Source organism: Danio rerio, chromosome 3 (assembly GCF_049306965.1).
Source record: "Danio rerio strain Tuebingen ecotype United States chromosome 3, GRCz12tu, whole genome shotgun sequence".
Taxonomy (NCBI): Eukaryota; Metazoa; Chordata; class Actinopteri; order Cypriniformes; family Danionidae; genus Danio; species Danio rerio.
Window position 1 is genome coordinate 28,746,706 of NC_133178.1, and position 18,329 is coordinate 28,765,034.

The 18,329-nt window shown below is 35.8% G+C and overlaps 2 protein-coding genes across 10 annotated transcripts in view; both read right to left on the reverse strand.

The window, feature by feature from the left end:
- slc1a9 (solute carrier family 1 member 9) overlaps positions 1–18,329 on the reverse strand; it is a 115,510-nt gene that overhangs the window by 30,110 nt on the left and 67,071 nt on the right. For 5 of the 9 annotated variants that reach the window (XM_073935276.1, XM_073935252.1, XM_073935273.1 and 2 more), the window contains 5 exons: positions 17,591–17,824; positions 16,823–17,017; positions 15,404–15,538; positions 14,806–15,238; positions 9,444–10,944 (listed from right to left, as the gene is read on the reverse strand). In XM_073935276.1, the coding sequence (XP_073791377.1) occupies positions 10,705–10,944; positions 14,806–15,238; positions 15,404–15,538; positions 16,823–17,017; positions 17,591–17,824 (1,237 nt within the window). In that variant the 3' untranslated portion in view covers positions 9,444–10,704. 9 annotated transcript variants of the gene reach the window in all.
- On the reverse strand, positions 21–4,287 carry fgf21 (fibroblast growth factor 21). The gene is given in 4 exon segments (NM_001045324.1): positions 21–308; positions 2,348–2,451; positions 2,870–2,935; positions 4,161–4,287. Coding segments are annotated over 4 exon segments (585 nt in total).

The window sequence follows — 18,329 nt, forward strand, 5'->3', positions numbered from 1 at the left end:
TGCTAATGTAAAGCATGTCTTCATTTTTTAGTATGCAGACTGGGACTGAAGACGGTCTGTAAGTGTGACCGATGTCCCATTCCTAGTGGGTCGTCAGAGTCCAGGTTTATATCCTGAATATACTGTTTCACCTCCTGTGTCCGGCTGTCCTCTGCTCTGCTAACAGGGAGGAAGCGAGAAAGAGGATTGCCGTGTTTCTGACGTTTCGAGAGGAGCGATACGGGAAGATTAGTGTGTGGAGAAAGGAAAAACGAATATCCATCCAGTAGCAATTCCTGAAAGGTGCAGTCTAGTGCAGAGTAATGATGCTGAAAGAGAAAACAGAGAATACAGACAATCAAAAGTGCTCATGTCTCTAGTGAAAATTGTCAAAAAATTAAGTGAGCATAACAGTTAATTCAATGCCCACTGTCAATATTTAAAATGAAAAATGATGACATTTACAATACATTAATTTATGTAGCTTACTGTGAAAAAGGTATATATCATTAATAATTAGAAAACTATTAATTATATGATGTAACCTTAGTGATCTTACATATTGTTTGTCTACAAAATATTGATCAAAGTTTTTGGGTTTTAACATTTTTGTCTTTTCTGCTCACTGTGGTTGCATTTATTTGACTGAAAAGACAGTAAAAACAATAATATTGTTAATATTTTAATAATTTACATACTTATTGTCTATTTTAATATGTACACTACTGGTTAAAAGTTTGGGGTCAGTAGGATTTTTAATTGTTTTAAGATAAGCTTATCCTGCACTAAAATCACTGGAATAAATGATTAAATTGAATTATAAACTACTTTTGAACAGTTATTTTATAAAGAGGAATATTCATTTCATACTCCAGAGTCACATGATCCTTCAGAAGTCACTCTAATATTATTATTATTAATTATTATTATTATGAATAATAATAAAAATAATAATAATAATAATAATAATAATAATTATTATTATTATTATTATTAATGGTAATAGTAATACAAGCAATAATGACTGAAGTAATAATTTTATTTGAAACATACATACAAACATACATACAATACGAAAGCAATAAATATTTAACAATTTAACATTTTGTTCATATTTATTAAATACCACCTTGATGAACAGCATAATTTTCTTAAAAAGAAAACATGTAAAAAAAAAAAAACTGACCCCACACTTTTGACAGGTAGTGTATTTAAAACAGCAAACTGAATATTCGGCATCATTACTGCAGTGTTCAGTGTCAGACGATCCTTCAGATATCATTCCAGCATGCTGATTTGATCATGAAACATTTTTATTTACTTGTATAAACAATAACGATTATTTTAAGATGCTTTTTAGGGGTGTAATGATACACCAATCAGTTCACGGTACATAGCAGCAAGGGTACAGTTATTTATTTATATAAAGCATCTGTTTTGTGAGAAGTGCTACACATGCAATTCAAGAGTTCACACTTAGCTGATGATTGATAATAGAGTGTGTTTGGCATGCTGTCCCGGGTGAGAGCCCTAAGCTAAGTAGATCCTTGAGCCTGGGGCTTCCTCCCGTTTCATCGCGGAGAGAGGGGAGTCTGAGCTAAAGCAGGTCTTGAGAGCTCCCCCAAATTTGTTCGCTCAGCCTATTCCTTGATAATTAGGGGTTGCCACGGCAGAATGAACCACCAAATATACCAGCATATGTTTATGTGGTGAATGCCCAGTACTAAAACACTCATGTACTGTGCCAATTTAGCTTATTCAATTCACCTATAGCGCATGTCTTTGGACTGTGGGAGGAAACCGGAGTACCCAGAGGAAACCCACGCGAGGAGCACAGCGAAAACATGTAAACTCCACACAGAAATGCCAACTGACCCAGCCAGGACCCAAACCAGTGATCCTATTGCTGTGAGTCAACAGTGCTAACTACTGAGTCACCGTGTCGCCCTGTCCTGGATTAGTCTAGGAAAGAGGGGAGGAGTAGGGGTGGATGGGGGATTCTTTAAGACCCAGAGGTTATATAAGTTATTTCAATTAAAATAAGAGTTGGTCACAAACATCATTAGAAATAGAAACATAATATATTTAAAGGTATTGAAGTATTGCATTTTTTTTTTTTTGCAATCTACAAAATTTTCTCATAATTATTCCTCTTTCGTAAATTTTTATGTAATATTTTCCCTCATATATTAATGTGGGTGTACTTTTTTTAGACTGTGATCTTATGATATATTTGTTAAAAATTTTAATTGTGTTATTATATACATATTATATATTATATAATATATTATATATATGTGTGTAATTATATACTTTTTGGTTTTTAACTGAATAGTACATCATTGCAATGGAGTACTTCTATTCATACCTGTCCTTTCAGCTTGTCTTGATCATCGACGCAGAGGTAGAGAGATGTAGCTGCACTCTGGATGACGGTTTCACCCGCTTTGACTGAACGCAGCTCCAGCACACCTGCAGTAAACCACACCACACCTCCGTCAGTTCCCAGATCAGTCGCACACACACCACCTTTGAACCTCAGATACTAACTAACCAGCGCCACCGTGAGACATAATCATCACATAAGAAATTGTATTTTTCTCATTATAAATGTTAAAATAGCTTGATATTATTTTTAATGAACTAAGCTGTAAACATGGTTTTAATATTGTAAAAAGAACAGCACTTACAGAGTGTTAGCATTACATCAAACCAAAATAACAACAAATGTGTTATTGTAAATCACAGTATCTCAGATTTTATGAACTCGTTATCTTTTCTGATAGGACATTTTTACTTGAAGGATATTTACATGAGTTACAGTGGTTCTCTAACAGCAAACTATACTCTTTATGCACAAACTATGCTTGTGTTTGCAGTGGTTGCTTACAATTTAGATTCTTTTCAGGAGAGCCTTTGACGGAGCCATCTGGATTCATTTCAAGAAACAACCCATCTAAAAACAATAACAATAATAATGAACACACTCAATTAACAAAACACTGCACAAATAAATCAGTGAATGCTCAAAATGAAACACAAATTATAAATGGTATCTAAAAGGAAACGTTTTGCTTAGTGAGAGAAACATTTTTTAATAATCTATAGAATATTTTTCAATTATAAAATGACCCTTTGTGGAAAGGAAAGGCTCTAAGCATGTTAAAGGTTCTTCATAGATACACTGAGTTCCTATTTTTAGTGTGATGAATAAAAATTCTCTGTATTTTTAGTGTGACAAAAAATATATATATTTATATTATAGTTTTTTTCTGGAGAAAATTATTTGTTTTATTTCGGCTATAATAAAAGTAGGTTTTAATTTTTAAAAAACATTTTAAGGTCAATATTATTAGCCCTTTTTAGCTATATTTTTTTCGATAGTCTACAGAACAAACCATCGTTATACAATTACTTGCCCAATGACCTAACCTGCCTAGTTAACCTGATTAACAAGCCTATTAATTTCTCTGTATTCTTGTTTTCCAGTACAAATGTTTTGAAACAAGACAGAAGCTAATTGACAGATAATATCGTTTTCTGAAAAATTGATTAAAATTAAATCAAGTTAAACATAAAACAATAATAAATGTCTACCAAAGAGGTTGTTTTTCCTTTTGAATTAATCTTTTTTTAACTAATAATTTTGTTTCTCCATTAAATCTATCTCTATTTTAAAGATGTTTGGATGTTCATGCTTAAAAACAAGACAAAATACAAAGCTGATGTTTGCAGTGAAGATAGCTACTGTGTTGACGGAAGCAAGTAGCACATGTCACGGTTACCCACATTAAACACATCCTAACATCTGATCATTCTCTTTTAAATGCCAGGTTGCTTCAACCCAAATTTGAGTAAAACATGAACAAACCCAACAGTTGGGGTTAAATAAACATTTAACACTCTTAGCTGTTTGAACTTTCAGCAGTGAAATTTAAATCAACAATGAACTGAACTTCAACTCTGAAAACTGGACTGACACTGTTTCAATTCACTAGAACTTCCATGTTAAGCTGCTTTGACATAATCTATTGTAAAAGCGCTATAGAAATAAAGATGAATTGAACTGAATTTAAAAATATGACACAATGACTAAATTTATCCATATTTTAGTCAAATTTTAGTTGAAACGACCCAGCAGAATCAGAAACCCACTAATTTTGGTGAAAATTAAAGATTACCTGTGTAAAGCAGGCGTTCCCTGACTTGTGTGCCAAACTGCAGAAGCACGTTCTGTGCAGGAACATACATACACCACCGAAGATGAGGAAAAAGAGCAAAAAATATAAAAAAGCAGGCAAGAAGCATGACTGACAAAGCTGAGCAGGAGGAAAGCAGTGAACTAAAAAAAAAAGGAATAATGAGCCTTCAGTTTGACTTGTATACAAAATAAAAAACAGAGCGGCGAAGTCTCCAAGACCTCCAGAGGCTGCGATGGTCCACACAGAAGACATGTCCCTTAAAAGCTGTATTTATACGGTAGGAATGAGAGAGCGACAGAGAATCCATGAGTCACTCGAGTACGAAAAGGAAAAACGATAACAAACTTGTTTTCAGGAAATGAACGAGGATAAACTGATGGTAAATCTCACATGGCCGTGCCAGTCATGCCATTGATCTCAGACAATGGCGGGACCCCCGACGCCTGCATCCAGAGGTAAATGCATATACGTTTGCGTGTGGCAGATTAATCAGTGTTTATTTAATATAAAGTGTTTCAGTTAATTCCACAGTACTGAGAGGAAATGGGAGTGGAGGCGGCAGTTTAAACAGAACAGATAAGAGTCCATAAAAGCGCCGTGTGTATTCTCACCTAGGAGACCACAGGATGCAAGGACACTTCAATACTGTCCCCTCGGCTAGAGAGGGCAGTGTGGCATTAAGTTAACTTTTTTTATGTTTACATGACTTATCTCAACAAAAGATAACACTAACACGATTGCCTGCTCTGCCAATAATCGCTAGATTGCTGTTAATGTTAAAAGATTGTAAATATTGAGGTGTAATTTAACAGTTGCATATGTTTGCATACATCAGGGGGGCTAAAAATTCTGACTTCAACTGTATGTTGATCCAATCCCCAGAGACCTTCATATTGATACATATAGATGCCAACGAAGTCCATGTTTTGACAATGTTTTTGTTTACTTTTTTGAACTCTCGATATCGTTGCTGTCTATGGAGGATAAGGGAGCTCTCTAAGTTCATCTAAAATGTCTTCCTTTCTGTTCATGAATGAAGGACTCAAGAGATTGGAATGACATCTTCATCATTATCATCATCGTCGTCTGCCACTTATGCGAGGTTGAGTCATGAGATAATTAATAACATTATTATTTTTTTCCTAAACTAATGCTTTAAAGGAGACACAATATGTCCTTGTTTATGATATAAGATGCAAAATCATTGGTGTCTCCAGAATGGGTTTTTAAAATGTGTAGTTTCAGCTCAAATTACTACACAGATTATTTATTAAATCCTGTCATATTTGCCCATTTTTTGTGTTAACAAGCAAATTCAGAAAGGAACTCTGGAACATTTTGGACATAACTGGATATGAAGTTTAAGCACTGATTTTGGTTGGTGAAGCAGTCCACCCTAAATTATATTTTGCGCAAATATATGTACAAACCACCAGCTGCTATTGCTATTATCCTAGGATTTTTGGTACAGTCAGTTACAGCCCTGGGTTGCCAACTTTGGTCCATTACAGTTACTAACACAACAGTACATTTACTAAACCGGTCTCCCAGAATTTCAAAGACAAATGTCGGCAGGTATGGATTAGGAGGTGGCAATATAATACACCCTCCCCTTCCTACGCCACTGGGGGAGTGAAATCTAAGCCAGTGGTGCTCAACCACGTTCCTGAAGGACCACCAACACTGCATGTCACACTCATTTCAGGTCTTTCAGTCTCTGCTAATGAGCTGATAATCTAAATCAGGTGTGTTTGGTTAAGGAGATATGGGCTATGTCCAAACCTGCCTACTGCTTAGTATGTACTGTATTTGAATTTAAATGTACTACTCTGCCTTTAGAAAAGTACGTTCCATACAGTATGAATATGATCAGAAAGAAAGTAATTTGTATATACTACATCCACCATTTTGTCATGATCACGGGACCTACCCGCATGATTTGCGTCGCTTCACTCGCATTCATGAATTCGCTCAAGGGGCATCATGGGATAGGGTAGCGTCCATCCGATGCACACTTCAGAATCTCACCGGAAGTAGTAGGTTATCAGGGTAATTCTTACATACTGATTTTCAAACTATATAAGTTCAAACATACTACTTAGCACGCAAACTGATTTTTGAAGTATGTAATTTTGGACGCAGCCATGGAAAATGTGAAGAGCTGGTGGTCCTCCAGGAACGTGGTTGAGAAACACTGATCTAAGCAATGCACTTTTTTCACATCCTTACTAGACTTGACTTATCGAACAAGTTACTGGATTTACCTGTTTCACGATTTGGTTTCGGACATCTTAATTCGTTGACTTGTGTTGGCACAACATGAAATAATTGTGTGGAACCCAGCATTTTATGTGCATAACAAAGATTATCATATGTAAAATGTGTATTAAATTATGTTTTATAAACAAATTTCAGGAGCCGCACGGTCTTTGACAAGGCTAATTCATCACAGACAATCATTCTATTATCCAATCAGCTCAAGCCAAACCTCTATAAATAGTCAAACACGTCATACCTCTGTTTTCTCTTGAGTTCAGCATCCCTCCACCACCCCAACTCCACACTATTAAACACGATACCTTTTTAAATCTGAGGGGGAGCGTTCTGGAGCCGGACTAAGCACTGCGATCTGACCCAATCAATCTCTATATTGATAAAGGGAATAACAGGAGTTATGGTGTCCTCCAAGCTCAGAGCCCTCTCCCCGGACAGCACGCCAAACACACATATTCTATTCAGTCAAATATCTGTTAGTGTGAAAAAGTGAAAATGAGGCTTATGATCTTTATCACCAGCATTTCATAATGAACCCTAAGATGCATATTTACATTTTTATTCCACAAAATGTTCTTTAGAGTGGAAAAAAGATCAATTAAAGACTATTTTACTAAAAGGTTGTTCTGTGGCATCACTGAAACCACTTGTTGGTTCATCATGGCACCTTGATTTTCAAGAGTGATGACATTCTTTCAATTGCAATTTTGCCCTTTCATCTCAACACTTACTCCCTTAAGCTTTTCTGTGACGTCCAGTGTCCCCACAATAACGTCAGTATCCCTTGCAATCATCCGTGTCCTGCCTCACTGTTGTCCTGGGAAGAATGAGGAGGATTGACGTCTTTCTGGCCATCTGCTGCCCTCTCCCATCCTTTGCTCTCTCCCTTGAGCGGATTAAGTGTTTTTGATGTCTTTGTCTCATCATTGTGGAAGTAAATTTTGACTCTGTGTGTGCGCTTGAAGGGATTTCGTCCGTCCAGCAGTCGAGACGGGATTTAAACGTGCCTCACGTTGACATCGACTCTTACACAAGAGGCATTAAAACACAAATCACTGGAATACGTGAAAGAAATTGTTCAGATTTTATTACACACCCCACAGACAGCAGCTGATGTGGTTATATGAATTCAGAGGGACAGCGGGGGACATGGTGAACCAATAGGCGTATATCAGAGAGACATTCTGAGGGAAATAATAAATATAATAAATACATGAGTTGGACAAAAGACATCATAAATGAAGAGATAAAAATTTACTAGTTTCAGTGGAACACTAGACAATAAAGATAATGCATAAGAGCAAATTACAACAATGCAACATCAAAGTAATTCTTTAATTGTGAAGGAAAAACATATCGCTGTTTCTGAGGTTGTTTTTGTGTACGAGATTTGCCAGGTCAGAATACTTCATACAAATAAACTAGACAATTGCAGATGTACAGTAATATTACAAAGATTAGAACAATTTGAGAAAAATTGTATATGTTGTATAGAAATGGTTCTAAGACTTTAAATGAGAAATAAATTAAATAAATAGTAAGCTTTTCTTTTTCTTGACTTCTCCTGAGTTCTCTTAATATGTTCATTATATTTAATAAATGAAACAATTATACTATTTTTTATCATATTTTTAATTTAGTTTTTTCCACTATATAGTTTAGTAGAGTTTTTTTCAGAAGAGTTTTGTTTCTTAAGGTTGTTTCTTATGCTCAAGATCATATTTGTTAAAAAATACAGTACTGAATTATAAAATATAATTTAAGTACAGATGTAATACAGATGATTTGATTTAAATATTACAGTGATTGAAAAAATCATTTTCAACATCAGAATTTTGCTAAAAGCAATAATTCATTAAATTTCTTTCAGATTAGTCTCTATGTCAAAGGTCGCCACAGCGGGATGAACTGCCAACTATTCCAGCATATGTTTTATGCAGCAATTGCCCTTCCAGCTGCAACCCAGTACTGGGAAACACCCATGCACACTTATTCACACACACACACTCTCATACACCACGGACAATTTAGTTAATTCAATTCACCTATAGCACATGTCTTTGGACTGTGGGGGAAACCAGAGCACAGGGAGAACATGCAAACTCCACACAGAAACGCCAACTTGGCCAGACGAGAATCAAACTAGTGAACTTCTTGCTTTGAAGCAATAGTGCTAACCACTGAGCTAACGTGCCGCACTGAAAGGAAAAATAATGAATATTATTATTATTATTATTGATATTATTAATATTATTATCATCATCATCATTATAACTATTATTATTGTTAAAAATTGTAATTAAAAAATTTGCATCATCGTGAATGTCCCTTCTGTCACTTTGTTTAATTAAAAATTTTATTATATAAACTTTTATATATTATTTACATATAAAACTTTTTCATAAACGAAACAGAATATTGATAAAAAATGAATGACCCCAAATATATATATATATAAGGGTGTCAAAATTAATAGTTTCTTCCGTGCACCGTGATGCAGACGCGGACAATTCGGTATTGATTCAGTAATGGATCATAACTGGTTATGATGTCCTGACATCATTTATCTCATATGGACTATATTGCAGTAGCTTACTATGGCGAGGGAGGCAAGCACGAGTAATTAAAACACTTCAACTACTTTAAAAGTTACGGCAGAAACCCTGTTTGACTATTATGGAGAAAATGAAACTCATTTCTCTCTCTCTCTCACTGTGGCCCTTTGACCTGCTGGCATGACGTTTCCTCTCCTCTTGGCTGCTACAGCAATACTTCTGAATACAGACACGAGTGCTTTTCTGCAGGGCAGGTTTTCTCCTCCATGTTTATCATGAATTAGCTGTTGTGATTGCCGCAGCCGTTTATCAGTGTCACTCATAGGTGAACAGCGCCAGAGTGTTAGAGTCAATCGCAGTCCTTTCTGTTGAGCGTGTCACTAGACATAGGGGTGTAAGAGCTCGCTAGGCAACGCTCAGAAAGAGAGCGGGATGTTTATAATTGTTTATTTGCTATAAACGCTCTTGTTGCTTTGTGCATGTACTTGAGTTTTTAAAAGTACAGTTATTATATCTGACTGTTTGTATTGAACAAATTGTTACAAATAATATATAAATGTAAATATATTTATAAATATTAATACAGAAATTGTTGTGCAGTGAAGTAATATATAATTGTGTATTGAAAGCATCAATGCACCATGATATAGAATTGAACAGAATCAATGGCATGATAATCGTAACTGAACCAAGAGACCAGAGTAGGTTCACACCCCTAATAGATATATACATATATAAACTTTTGATATGTATGATAAACTTTTTTTCTATTAACTAAGAACTTAACTCTCATTCATATGAGAATGGACAACTTTCAAGGGGTCAATCGGTATAATAAAAACAAAAGTACTACGTCAGATTTGTGTAACAAGCCTGACGTCACACCCACTAATCTAAACAGTGTGTTGGTAAATTTGTCAATTATAATGATTTTCCCAGTATATGATTCAGATTTTTAAGACATGCGGAGCAGGAAAGGACATGAGGGGCTCGGAGAGAAACTTCCTCGTGTTACTCACAGCTGCTTATGACGTCCTCGCCGCCGTCAAAAGAGAAAAAACCCCACAAATCATAAAACAGGAGATGTGGAACAACTTGGGATTGTTTATAGAAAGCAACTGCTTCGACTCATTTGAGCTGCCTGTTGTCATTTCTTTGTTTATGTTGCACTGGCAATGAACAGGGGACATCTAGGCAAAAATAAAGTAAACTAACGCAGCTCAAATGAGTCAAGAACTTCTTTTCCTTGAAGCACTGAGTAAGTCTGGATTTTACAACGCAGAGCAATGACCTCCAGTGTTTTAATCAGTATCCCAGTAGCCTAGATAAATGATATGATAAGGGAGGACAAAGACTAAATAAAATCAAGATTGGCAGTGCACGTGCAATAAACGCTCAAAGCCACTGATCCGGTTTGTTACTGAAATCCTGTAAAAGCAAATAACCAGCGAAAGCAAATGAGCTGCAAGATACAAACGATTGGTGTTGCTAGACTATAAAGCTGATGCTAAGAAACACACTTGCCAATGAATCCTCCCTCATGTCCCGTTTCTGAAAGCAAAACAAACACACAACACACGTAGGTACTCAAAGTCTTTGCCAAACAACCAACAACAGCTTTCATCCAGCAAGGCGGGTGCTGAAATACGGAAGAAGAATTGTGAAAATATGGAAAAGCCGCAATCTGCTCCTCTTTAGGGCAGATCACATGGTGGGATAGTGTGGCGTCTGTCGTACGCTGTGTCGTCACTTTCCTCTCCGTCGCTCGCCTCGTCCACCATCTTCTCCTTCTCCTCGTCTTCTTCGGTCTCGCTTCCTTTATCTCGTTCCCGTTCCCTCAGTCTCTCTCTTTCTCTGTCTCTTTCTCTGTCTCTTTCCCTGTCTCTTTCCCTGTCTCTGCCTCTCTCCCGAAAACCTCTGGGAAGTGTGGTAATCTGTGGGATATAGGGTGACTTTTAACAGCACATCCACAAGAAATACGCCAAACAAGCAATAAAAAAAATGTAAATGTATACAATTAGAAATCATTAAAAAATGTGAATGTTTAAACGATATAAATGATAGATATTTTAGTCCACAGAACAAACACGATATACAATACTTGCCTAATTACTCTAACCTGCCTAGTTGACCTAATTAACCTAGTTAAACCTTTAAATGTCACTTTAAGCTATATAAAAGTGTCTTGAAAAATATCTAGTAAAATATTATTTACTGTCATCATAGCAAAGAAAAAATAAATCAGTTATTAGAAATATTATGTTTAGAAATGTGTTGAAAAAAATCTCTCGGGGGAAAAAATAAACAGGGGGGCTAATAATTCAGGGGGGCTAATAATTCTGACTTCAACTGTTTGTTCTTCAGCCCATTTAAAGGTAAATATGTAATTAACATTACATAACTTAATATACAACTAATAGTTTAACTGTAAGATATATATACAGTAACAACCTCACAAAATGTCTGAAACACTGGGTTCACTAAGCTTGTGAAAACAAGGTGATTTGAGAGTCAGTAAACATATGTTTTTTGCTGCTAGACAGGTTACTCCCAGTTTTTCAGAAACTGAAATCTTCTACTGGAATTTTTCCAGCACAACAATCTCTAAGGTCTCAGAGAGTGGTCCAAAAAAATTGAACATATCTAATAAGCAGAAATTAAGTGGGTTAAATTGCCTTAATAGGTTAAATATACTGAATTGGCCTCCACAGTCACCGATCTTTGGAATTTGCTGAAACAAGGGATAATTTGCTATTGATGTGCAACAAACAAATCTGCAGTAACTGTAAAATTAAGTCATAACATTGTGGATTAAAATCTCTGATAAATGTTTTCAGCAACATGCTAAATTAATGCCATGAAGACAATTTTGATGGTAAAACCTAAGTGTATTAATAGGTGCACCTAATAAAGTGGCCTGTAAATGTATAATTAAAACTTAAATAATAATTAGGTAGACCTTGAAAGATATACAGTTGCAATCAGAATTATTAAACCCCCTTTGAAACTACTTTTCTTTTTTAAATATTTCCCAAACAATATTTAACAGAGCAAGGAAATTTTCACAGTGTCTAATAATATTTTTTTCTTTTGGAGAAAGTCTTATTTGTTTTATTTTGGCTAGAATCTAAGCAGCTTTTAATTAAAAAAAAAATTAAATTTAAGGTTAATATTTTGAGCCCCTTTAAGCTATATATATTTTTTCGATAGTCTACAGAACAAAGCATCATTATCGTTATACAATAACTAGCCTAATTACCCTAACTACCCTAATTACCCTAATCCTTTAAATGTCACTTTAAAGGGCCATGACACCCCCCACTTTCGGTTAAAGTCTACTTCAGAATTTTTTCAAAAGATGCATGATTAATGGGCGTGGAGCTCCACGAGCAGTGGGCAGGAGTGGGCGTGGCTAGCAGGGGAGAACGTGAGCGAACAACTGTTGTTGTCAGTTAGCTCACAAAATGAGACACAAACCGTGAGGAGACGCATGAGTTTATAGTTTACAAAGTAAAAATGCAAAGAAATGAACAGTGATTTAATGCCCTGCTACATTTGTTATTCCTAATTTCATATACAGACAACCACAATTTATATCATTATAAAGATGTGTGTTCATGTAAACACTATAAATGAGGACTTCTCCCTCAATCCCCGTATCCAGCAGACTCAGTGCAGCAGGTCTCCTGACCTGTCTATTTTAACCATTAGCCCTGCTGGTAATCTGGAGGATTTAGGCAAACACAGCAGCACGGCGATGTGTCTGAATTTGAACGAACTCCTGATAAAAGACTGCGTTCGCCATTCTCTAATTCTCGTGCTGCTCTCCCGACAAAAATGCTAGCAGCACACACATAGCTTTGCTGTATGATTGGCCCTGACAAGATCGCGGGGGAAAACATGCAACAAACCCCGTGGATGATGGAAACAAACGCATATGAGCCTTCATGAACGGCTAAATACTGTGCCGTGGTTTCCGTGTCTCTCAGCTCGGGCTTGACACTGGCAGGTCTGGCAGGTCTCATGAATAATTAAGCAGCCGGCTCTTCTCATAGGATAAGAAAACTCCGCTATGAATAATAATGAGAAACCGACGCGTCATCATTGTACTTGCAGTACTGCGCTATGTCGCCGATTTTGATCCCACCCCAAAAATCATTTTAAACCCGGAAGCTGAAATTAGCTGACAAAAGCTCAAAATTATTCAGTTTTCCCCACAATTAAAGCTGACAGGTGCTAACATTGTCTTAACTGATGCTCAACACACACACATCTGTTAATATAAAAAAAAGTTCTCCGGGGTGTCCTGAACCTTTAAGCTTAATAGAAGTGTCTTGAAAAATATCTAGTAAAATATTATTTACTGTCATCATGGCAAAGATAAAATAAATCCTTTATTAAAAATTAGTTTTTAAAACTATTATGATTAGATATGTGTTAAAAGATCTTCTCTCCATTAAACCGAAATTGAGGAAAAAAATAAACAGTGGGGCTAATAATTCAGGGGGTTTAATAATTCTGATTGCAACTGTATATGTTATATATTTATGAAGTATAACAGTACAGATAACAGATTCATTGTATTTGAACAGATTTTGAGAATGATACAATTGGCATCTGACTAGAGCGTTGCATATCTGACGAGACAAAAAAGGGTGTAATGAGAAGTTATGTGGAAAGCCCTCATGTGCACTGTAGATGGACTGTTAGCAGGGTGTGAATTACAGGAGGCTTTGAGAGGGATTGACCCACCTAATTAACGCCTAATTCCCCCTGAAGGACGTCAAAACAAGTTGTGTGTGTGTGTGTGTGGGGGGGGGGGGGGGGGGGGGGGGAGGGGGGGGGGCAAGCCTTTAATACTGAGAAATATTTTTACTCTGATCTGCATTTTAAATTATAATGCTAATAATTAAAATAATAGATGATGTAAATATGCATTTAAACATACCTAAAACGGTTCAAACTATTGTGAATGCATAATCGTACCAATCAGTCTATTGAAAAAAAGTCTGAAACTGGCAGATCTAGAGCATAGACAGACATTGTGTTCACAACACTTTGTTTTCTCGTAAAAATGTGCGATCTTAGCATGAAAGTAATGTCAAATTAGACACATAGTTTGTAGTTTGACCTACACTAACATCTGAAATAGCAAATCAGAGGTCAGAATACACAAAATATTCATCAAAACTCTGAAAACTTAAATACATTTCATTAATACAACAGATCTAACAAAAAAATAAATACATAAATGACTGAACCATGTATTACACAAACTAACCAAAACAGTTGACCCCCCTGATTCTCAATGTATAATTTGCACACTGATTGTTAGTATTTATTTAGCAATCATGTAGAATACTCCATTATGTGTGTACACACATTTTTAAACTATTTGGCTCCACATTTTATTTAAATAGAAAAAAAATAGATTTTTAGAGTGTATTAACAAGTAATTTAGAATTACTAAATTAAGCTAATCACTGAAAATTTTCACATATCTGATGACACAACCTCTATTAGAAGATGTTTAGAAGACTCTGCAATAAAGAGCACAAGCTATGTGTTCACTTTTATGCATAAGAAATACAGTGAAATTGTGTACCACAGAAGAAACAAATCAACATGAAGTAAATAATGAGTTTCAATTTTAAGTTTAAATTTTGCTATGTCTTTATGACCAATTCACTTTCCTAATACCTAACAAACTAAGCTCAAAAAGAGAAATCTTAGAAAGTCAAATATAATATCTCTACCTTTTTCTTTCAAATAATTAGAGAAAGTGATAGGCTCACCTGGTTGTCGTGAGTGGGCAGGGCGCAGTATCCAGGCTCCATCCTGCGTAAAAGGCGAGGGGAATGCGTCCGGAAAGGCCTCGGGGAGTGAGAGCAGACGGAGCGTGGGGAGGGCGAGCGTATGGAGTGAGGGGATGGAGAGCGGACCGAACGGGGCGAATGCGGGATGGAGTGAGACTGAGACTGCGAAGGGGTCAGAGATGGGGCATGATGGTTAAGCTTGGGGGGTCGCGGGGAGCGAGGGGGCAGTTCGGGCGGTTTGAGAGGGTCTATGAGGTCTATTTCAGTAAGGAGTGGCGGAGGTGGAACAAACTCCTCGTCTGATAGAGGGATGTCCCCGTCAATCACGGCAAGCTCTGCCCGTGATAGGTGGTCCACAATGCCCGCCCCGAAAGAGTCGCCAACCACGTTAATGGAGGTGCGCATTCTGTCGCTGAAGGCAAACACACAACATAAGGCTCTACAAGCTGATACAGAACAGCTCAGGACAGCTGTTTATGTTTAGGAGAACAGTTGATAATTAGTCACACACAAAACCAGCACGGGGAATGTAAGCGACGACTCGCTGCATAAACTAAACAGAAATGCTTGAACTCACAGGAGCCAGTCGACAGCGACGAGAAGGCTTATGTCTTGAGTTGGAAGGCCCACAGCGGTCAGGATCAGCAGCATGGTGACCAAACCTGCACTGGGAATACTGGCCGCTCCAACACTGGCTAAAGTCGCTGTCATACTGCAGAAGAAAGAAAGAAAGAGAGGGGATTCAACTACAGCCAAAAGTGAGGCAATCTGGAATAACACTGATGAAGTTTAACAGGCCTTTGTAAGGTTTCCAGCTTATATTGTTATTTTTTGTTTGACTTATTTGACAGTGAGATACTGTCTGGCACCCCAGCATTATAAAGGAAACGTTACAGTGTGATTTCACCAACATCAATGTTGATCCTGGAACAACATTCCAATCAGCCAATCAGATTTAAGGGATGTTTACTGTTTATGATAAGTTTAGGTTTACAGTTAGGGTTACATGATTGTTATCTGACTATTATTTCCTATTAATAAGGGTTGGGTTTGGGGGTAGGGATTAAGTATGGATTCGATAACGTTCCAGATCAACATGGATGTTAATCCAGGATTGCATCGTACTTGGCAAACCACATCCACCAATAAATATGCACATGTAAATGAGGTGGTAAAATGCTGGAAGAAAAAATTGACGAATAGAATAAAAAACAAAACAAATAAATAAATATAATACAAAAAAATAGAATAGAATAAAACATAACAAAACATTAAAATAAAAATAGAATAGAATAAAAAAACAATAAAATAAAGCATACAATAAAAGAATAAAACAAACAAAAATAGAATAGAATAGAATAAAATAAAACAAAACAATAAAAATAAAATAAAAAATAGAATAGAATAGAAGCAAACAATAAAATAAAGCATAAGATAAAATAGAATAGAATAAAACAAAACAATAAAATAAAATAAAAATAGAATTAAAAAAATAGAATGGAATAAAACAAAACAATAATAAAAATAGAATAGAATAAAACAAAACAATAAAAATAAACAATCAAATAAATTGGAATAGAATAAAACAAAAAAAACAATAAAAATAAAATAAAATAAAGAAATAGAATAGAATAGAATAAAACAAAAAAATCAAATAATAAATAGAATAGAATAGAATAAAATAGAATAAAACAAAACAAAAAAATCAAAAATAGAATAGAATAAAACATAACAAAACAATAAAAATAAAATATAGAATAGAATAAAACAAAACAATAAAATAAAGCATACAATAAAATAAAATAAAATAGAATAGAATAAAACAAAACAATACAAAAAATAAATAACAATAAAATAGATAGAATAAAATAAAACAATAAAATTAAATAAAACAATAAAATAAAATAAAATAAAATAGTTGAACATTAGTTGAATGTGACTTTTCTGATGAAAGTTTTATCACAGCCACAGTTTGTCCAGTTTCAAAGAGACTTGCCTAACAGTAATGATTTGTCCTCCATCTAAGGCAATGTCGTTCATCTGGGCGATGAAAATGGCTGCCACGGCCTCATAGAGTGCAGTGCCATCCATGTTTATGGTGGCTCCAATGGGCAACACAAAACGAGTCACACGCTTATCAATCTTCAGATTCTCCTCCAGACAACGAAATGTCACTGGCAACGTCCCAGCACTGAGGAAAAAGTTGTTTAACAGCTGTAAATGTGTTGTTTTAAATACTACCCAAACAAAATACTAGTCCAAAAAAGTAATTACTTCAATTAATAAAAGAAAAAGATCGAAAGGATTGCATGCATATTCTGTGCCAAACCGACAGTTGGTTTAACATTCAGAAAATGGTCTGGCTCAACAGATGTAATCCCAGATTTATTCATAAACAACTCTCTAAAATATGTTTTCATAATTTCTCGTCCATTTAGACTGATTAATCATTCTATTCCTCTATTCTGGACAATATCAGAAAGTGTTTCATTTTCGGCCAGATTAGATTACGCAAATGATTTATGTGGCTGTAAAACATAACAAGTGATCCATCTGATTTTTAAGGGCAATGTTTGAGTTTATATTAAAACATCTTAGACCACATACCAGTATAAACCATCATTTTTGAGTATGAGAATGTGCTTTGGCTGTGCTATATGTAAAACAGAGATAGATTCCAGTATCATATTTCATTCAAATGTGACCTTTAACTCTTAAGTCTGTGCTGCCAGACCCATTCCACCATGATGTGAGTAATATGTACCTGCTGGCCGTTCCCAGAGCAGTGATCCAAGCCTGGAAGATACCAGAGTAAAACATGAAGGGATTTTTCCGAGTCACGGCGAAGAATATGACTGGCAGGATAAGTCCGCCATGAATGATGAGTCCGACGATGACTGTGACCATGTACATGCCCAGCTGTCTCGCCACCACTTCCAGATCACCGATGGCAGCTATTTTACCACAGATGAGGGAGGCAATGCCAACTGGAGAGTACCTGAGGACAGATGATAATATGCATATCTTAGTTTTGTTCTCTTGAAATGTAATGTAACTTATATTAAAAAGTGACTCATATCAAAGTCCCTTTAAGGCAAGCCATTTAACGCGGCGACCATCTCTGAAACTCCTCTTGGGCTGTATACTTGGGCATTTTGTCTGATTGGGGAAACATTAAACTCTCCAAAACTATTTGCCAAGCTTATGATTACATTACATATTTTTAATCACTAATCAAATTAAGCAACATCCATCTTATAAATTTAGTTTCTAAACGTTTTAATCAAACAAAATCTGCATTTTTTCAGGATGCCCAAGCTAATGCGCGTGAGCACTCGAAAGCAACGAGATCACGACACCAACCTCTTTTATGGCCATTCTACACATTATCAAACATTGAATAATGATCGTCTGATCACGCTGCTCTTCTGAAGTTATTCACATCTTGATCTTGATGGCGAATTTCCTCCAGTAATGATAGCGACTCTTTGTTTATAAGTTTG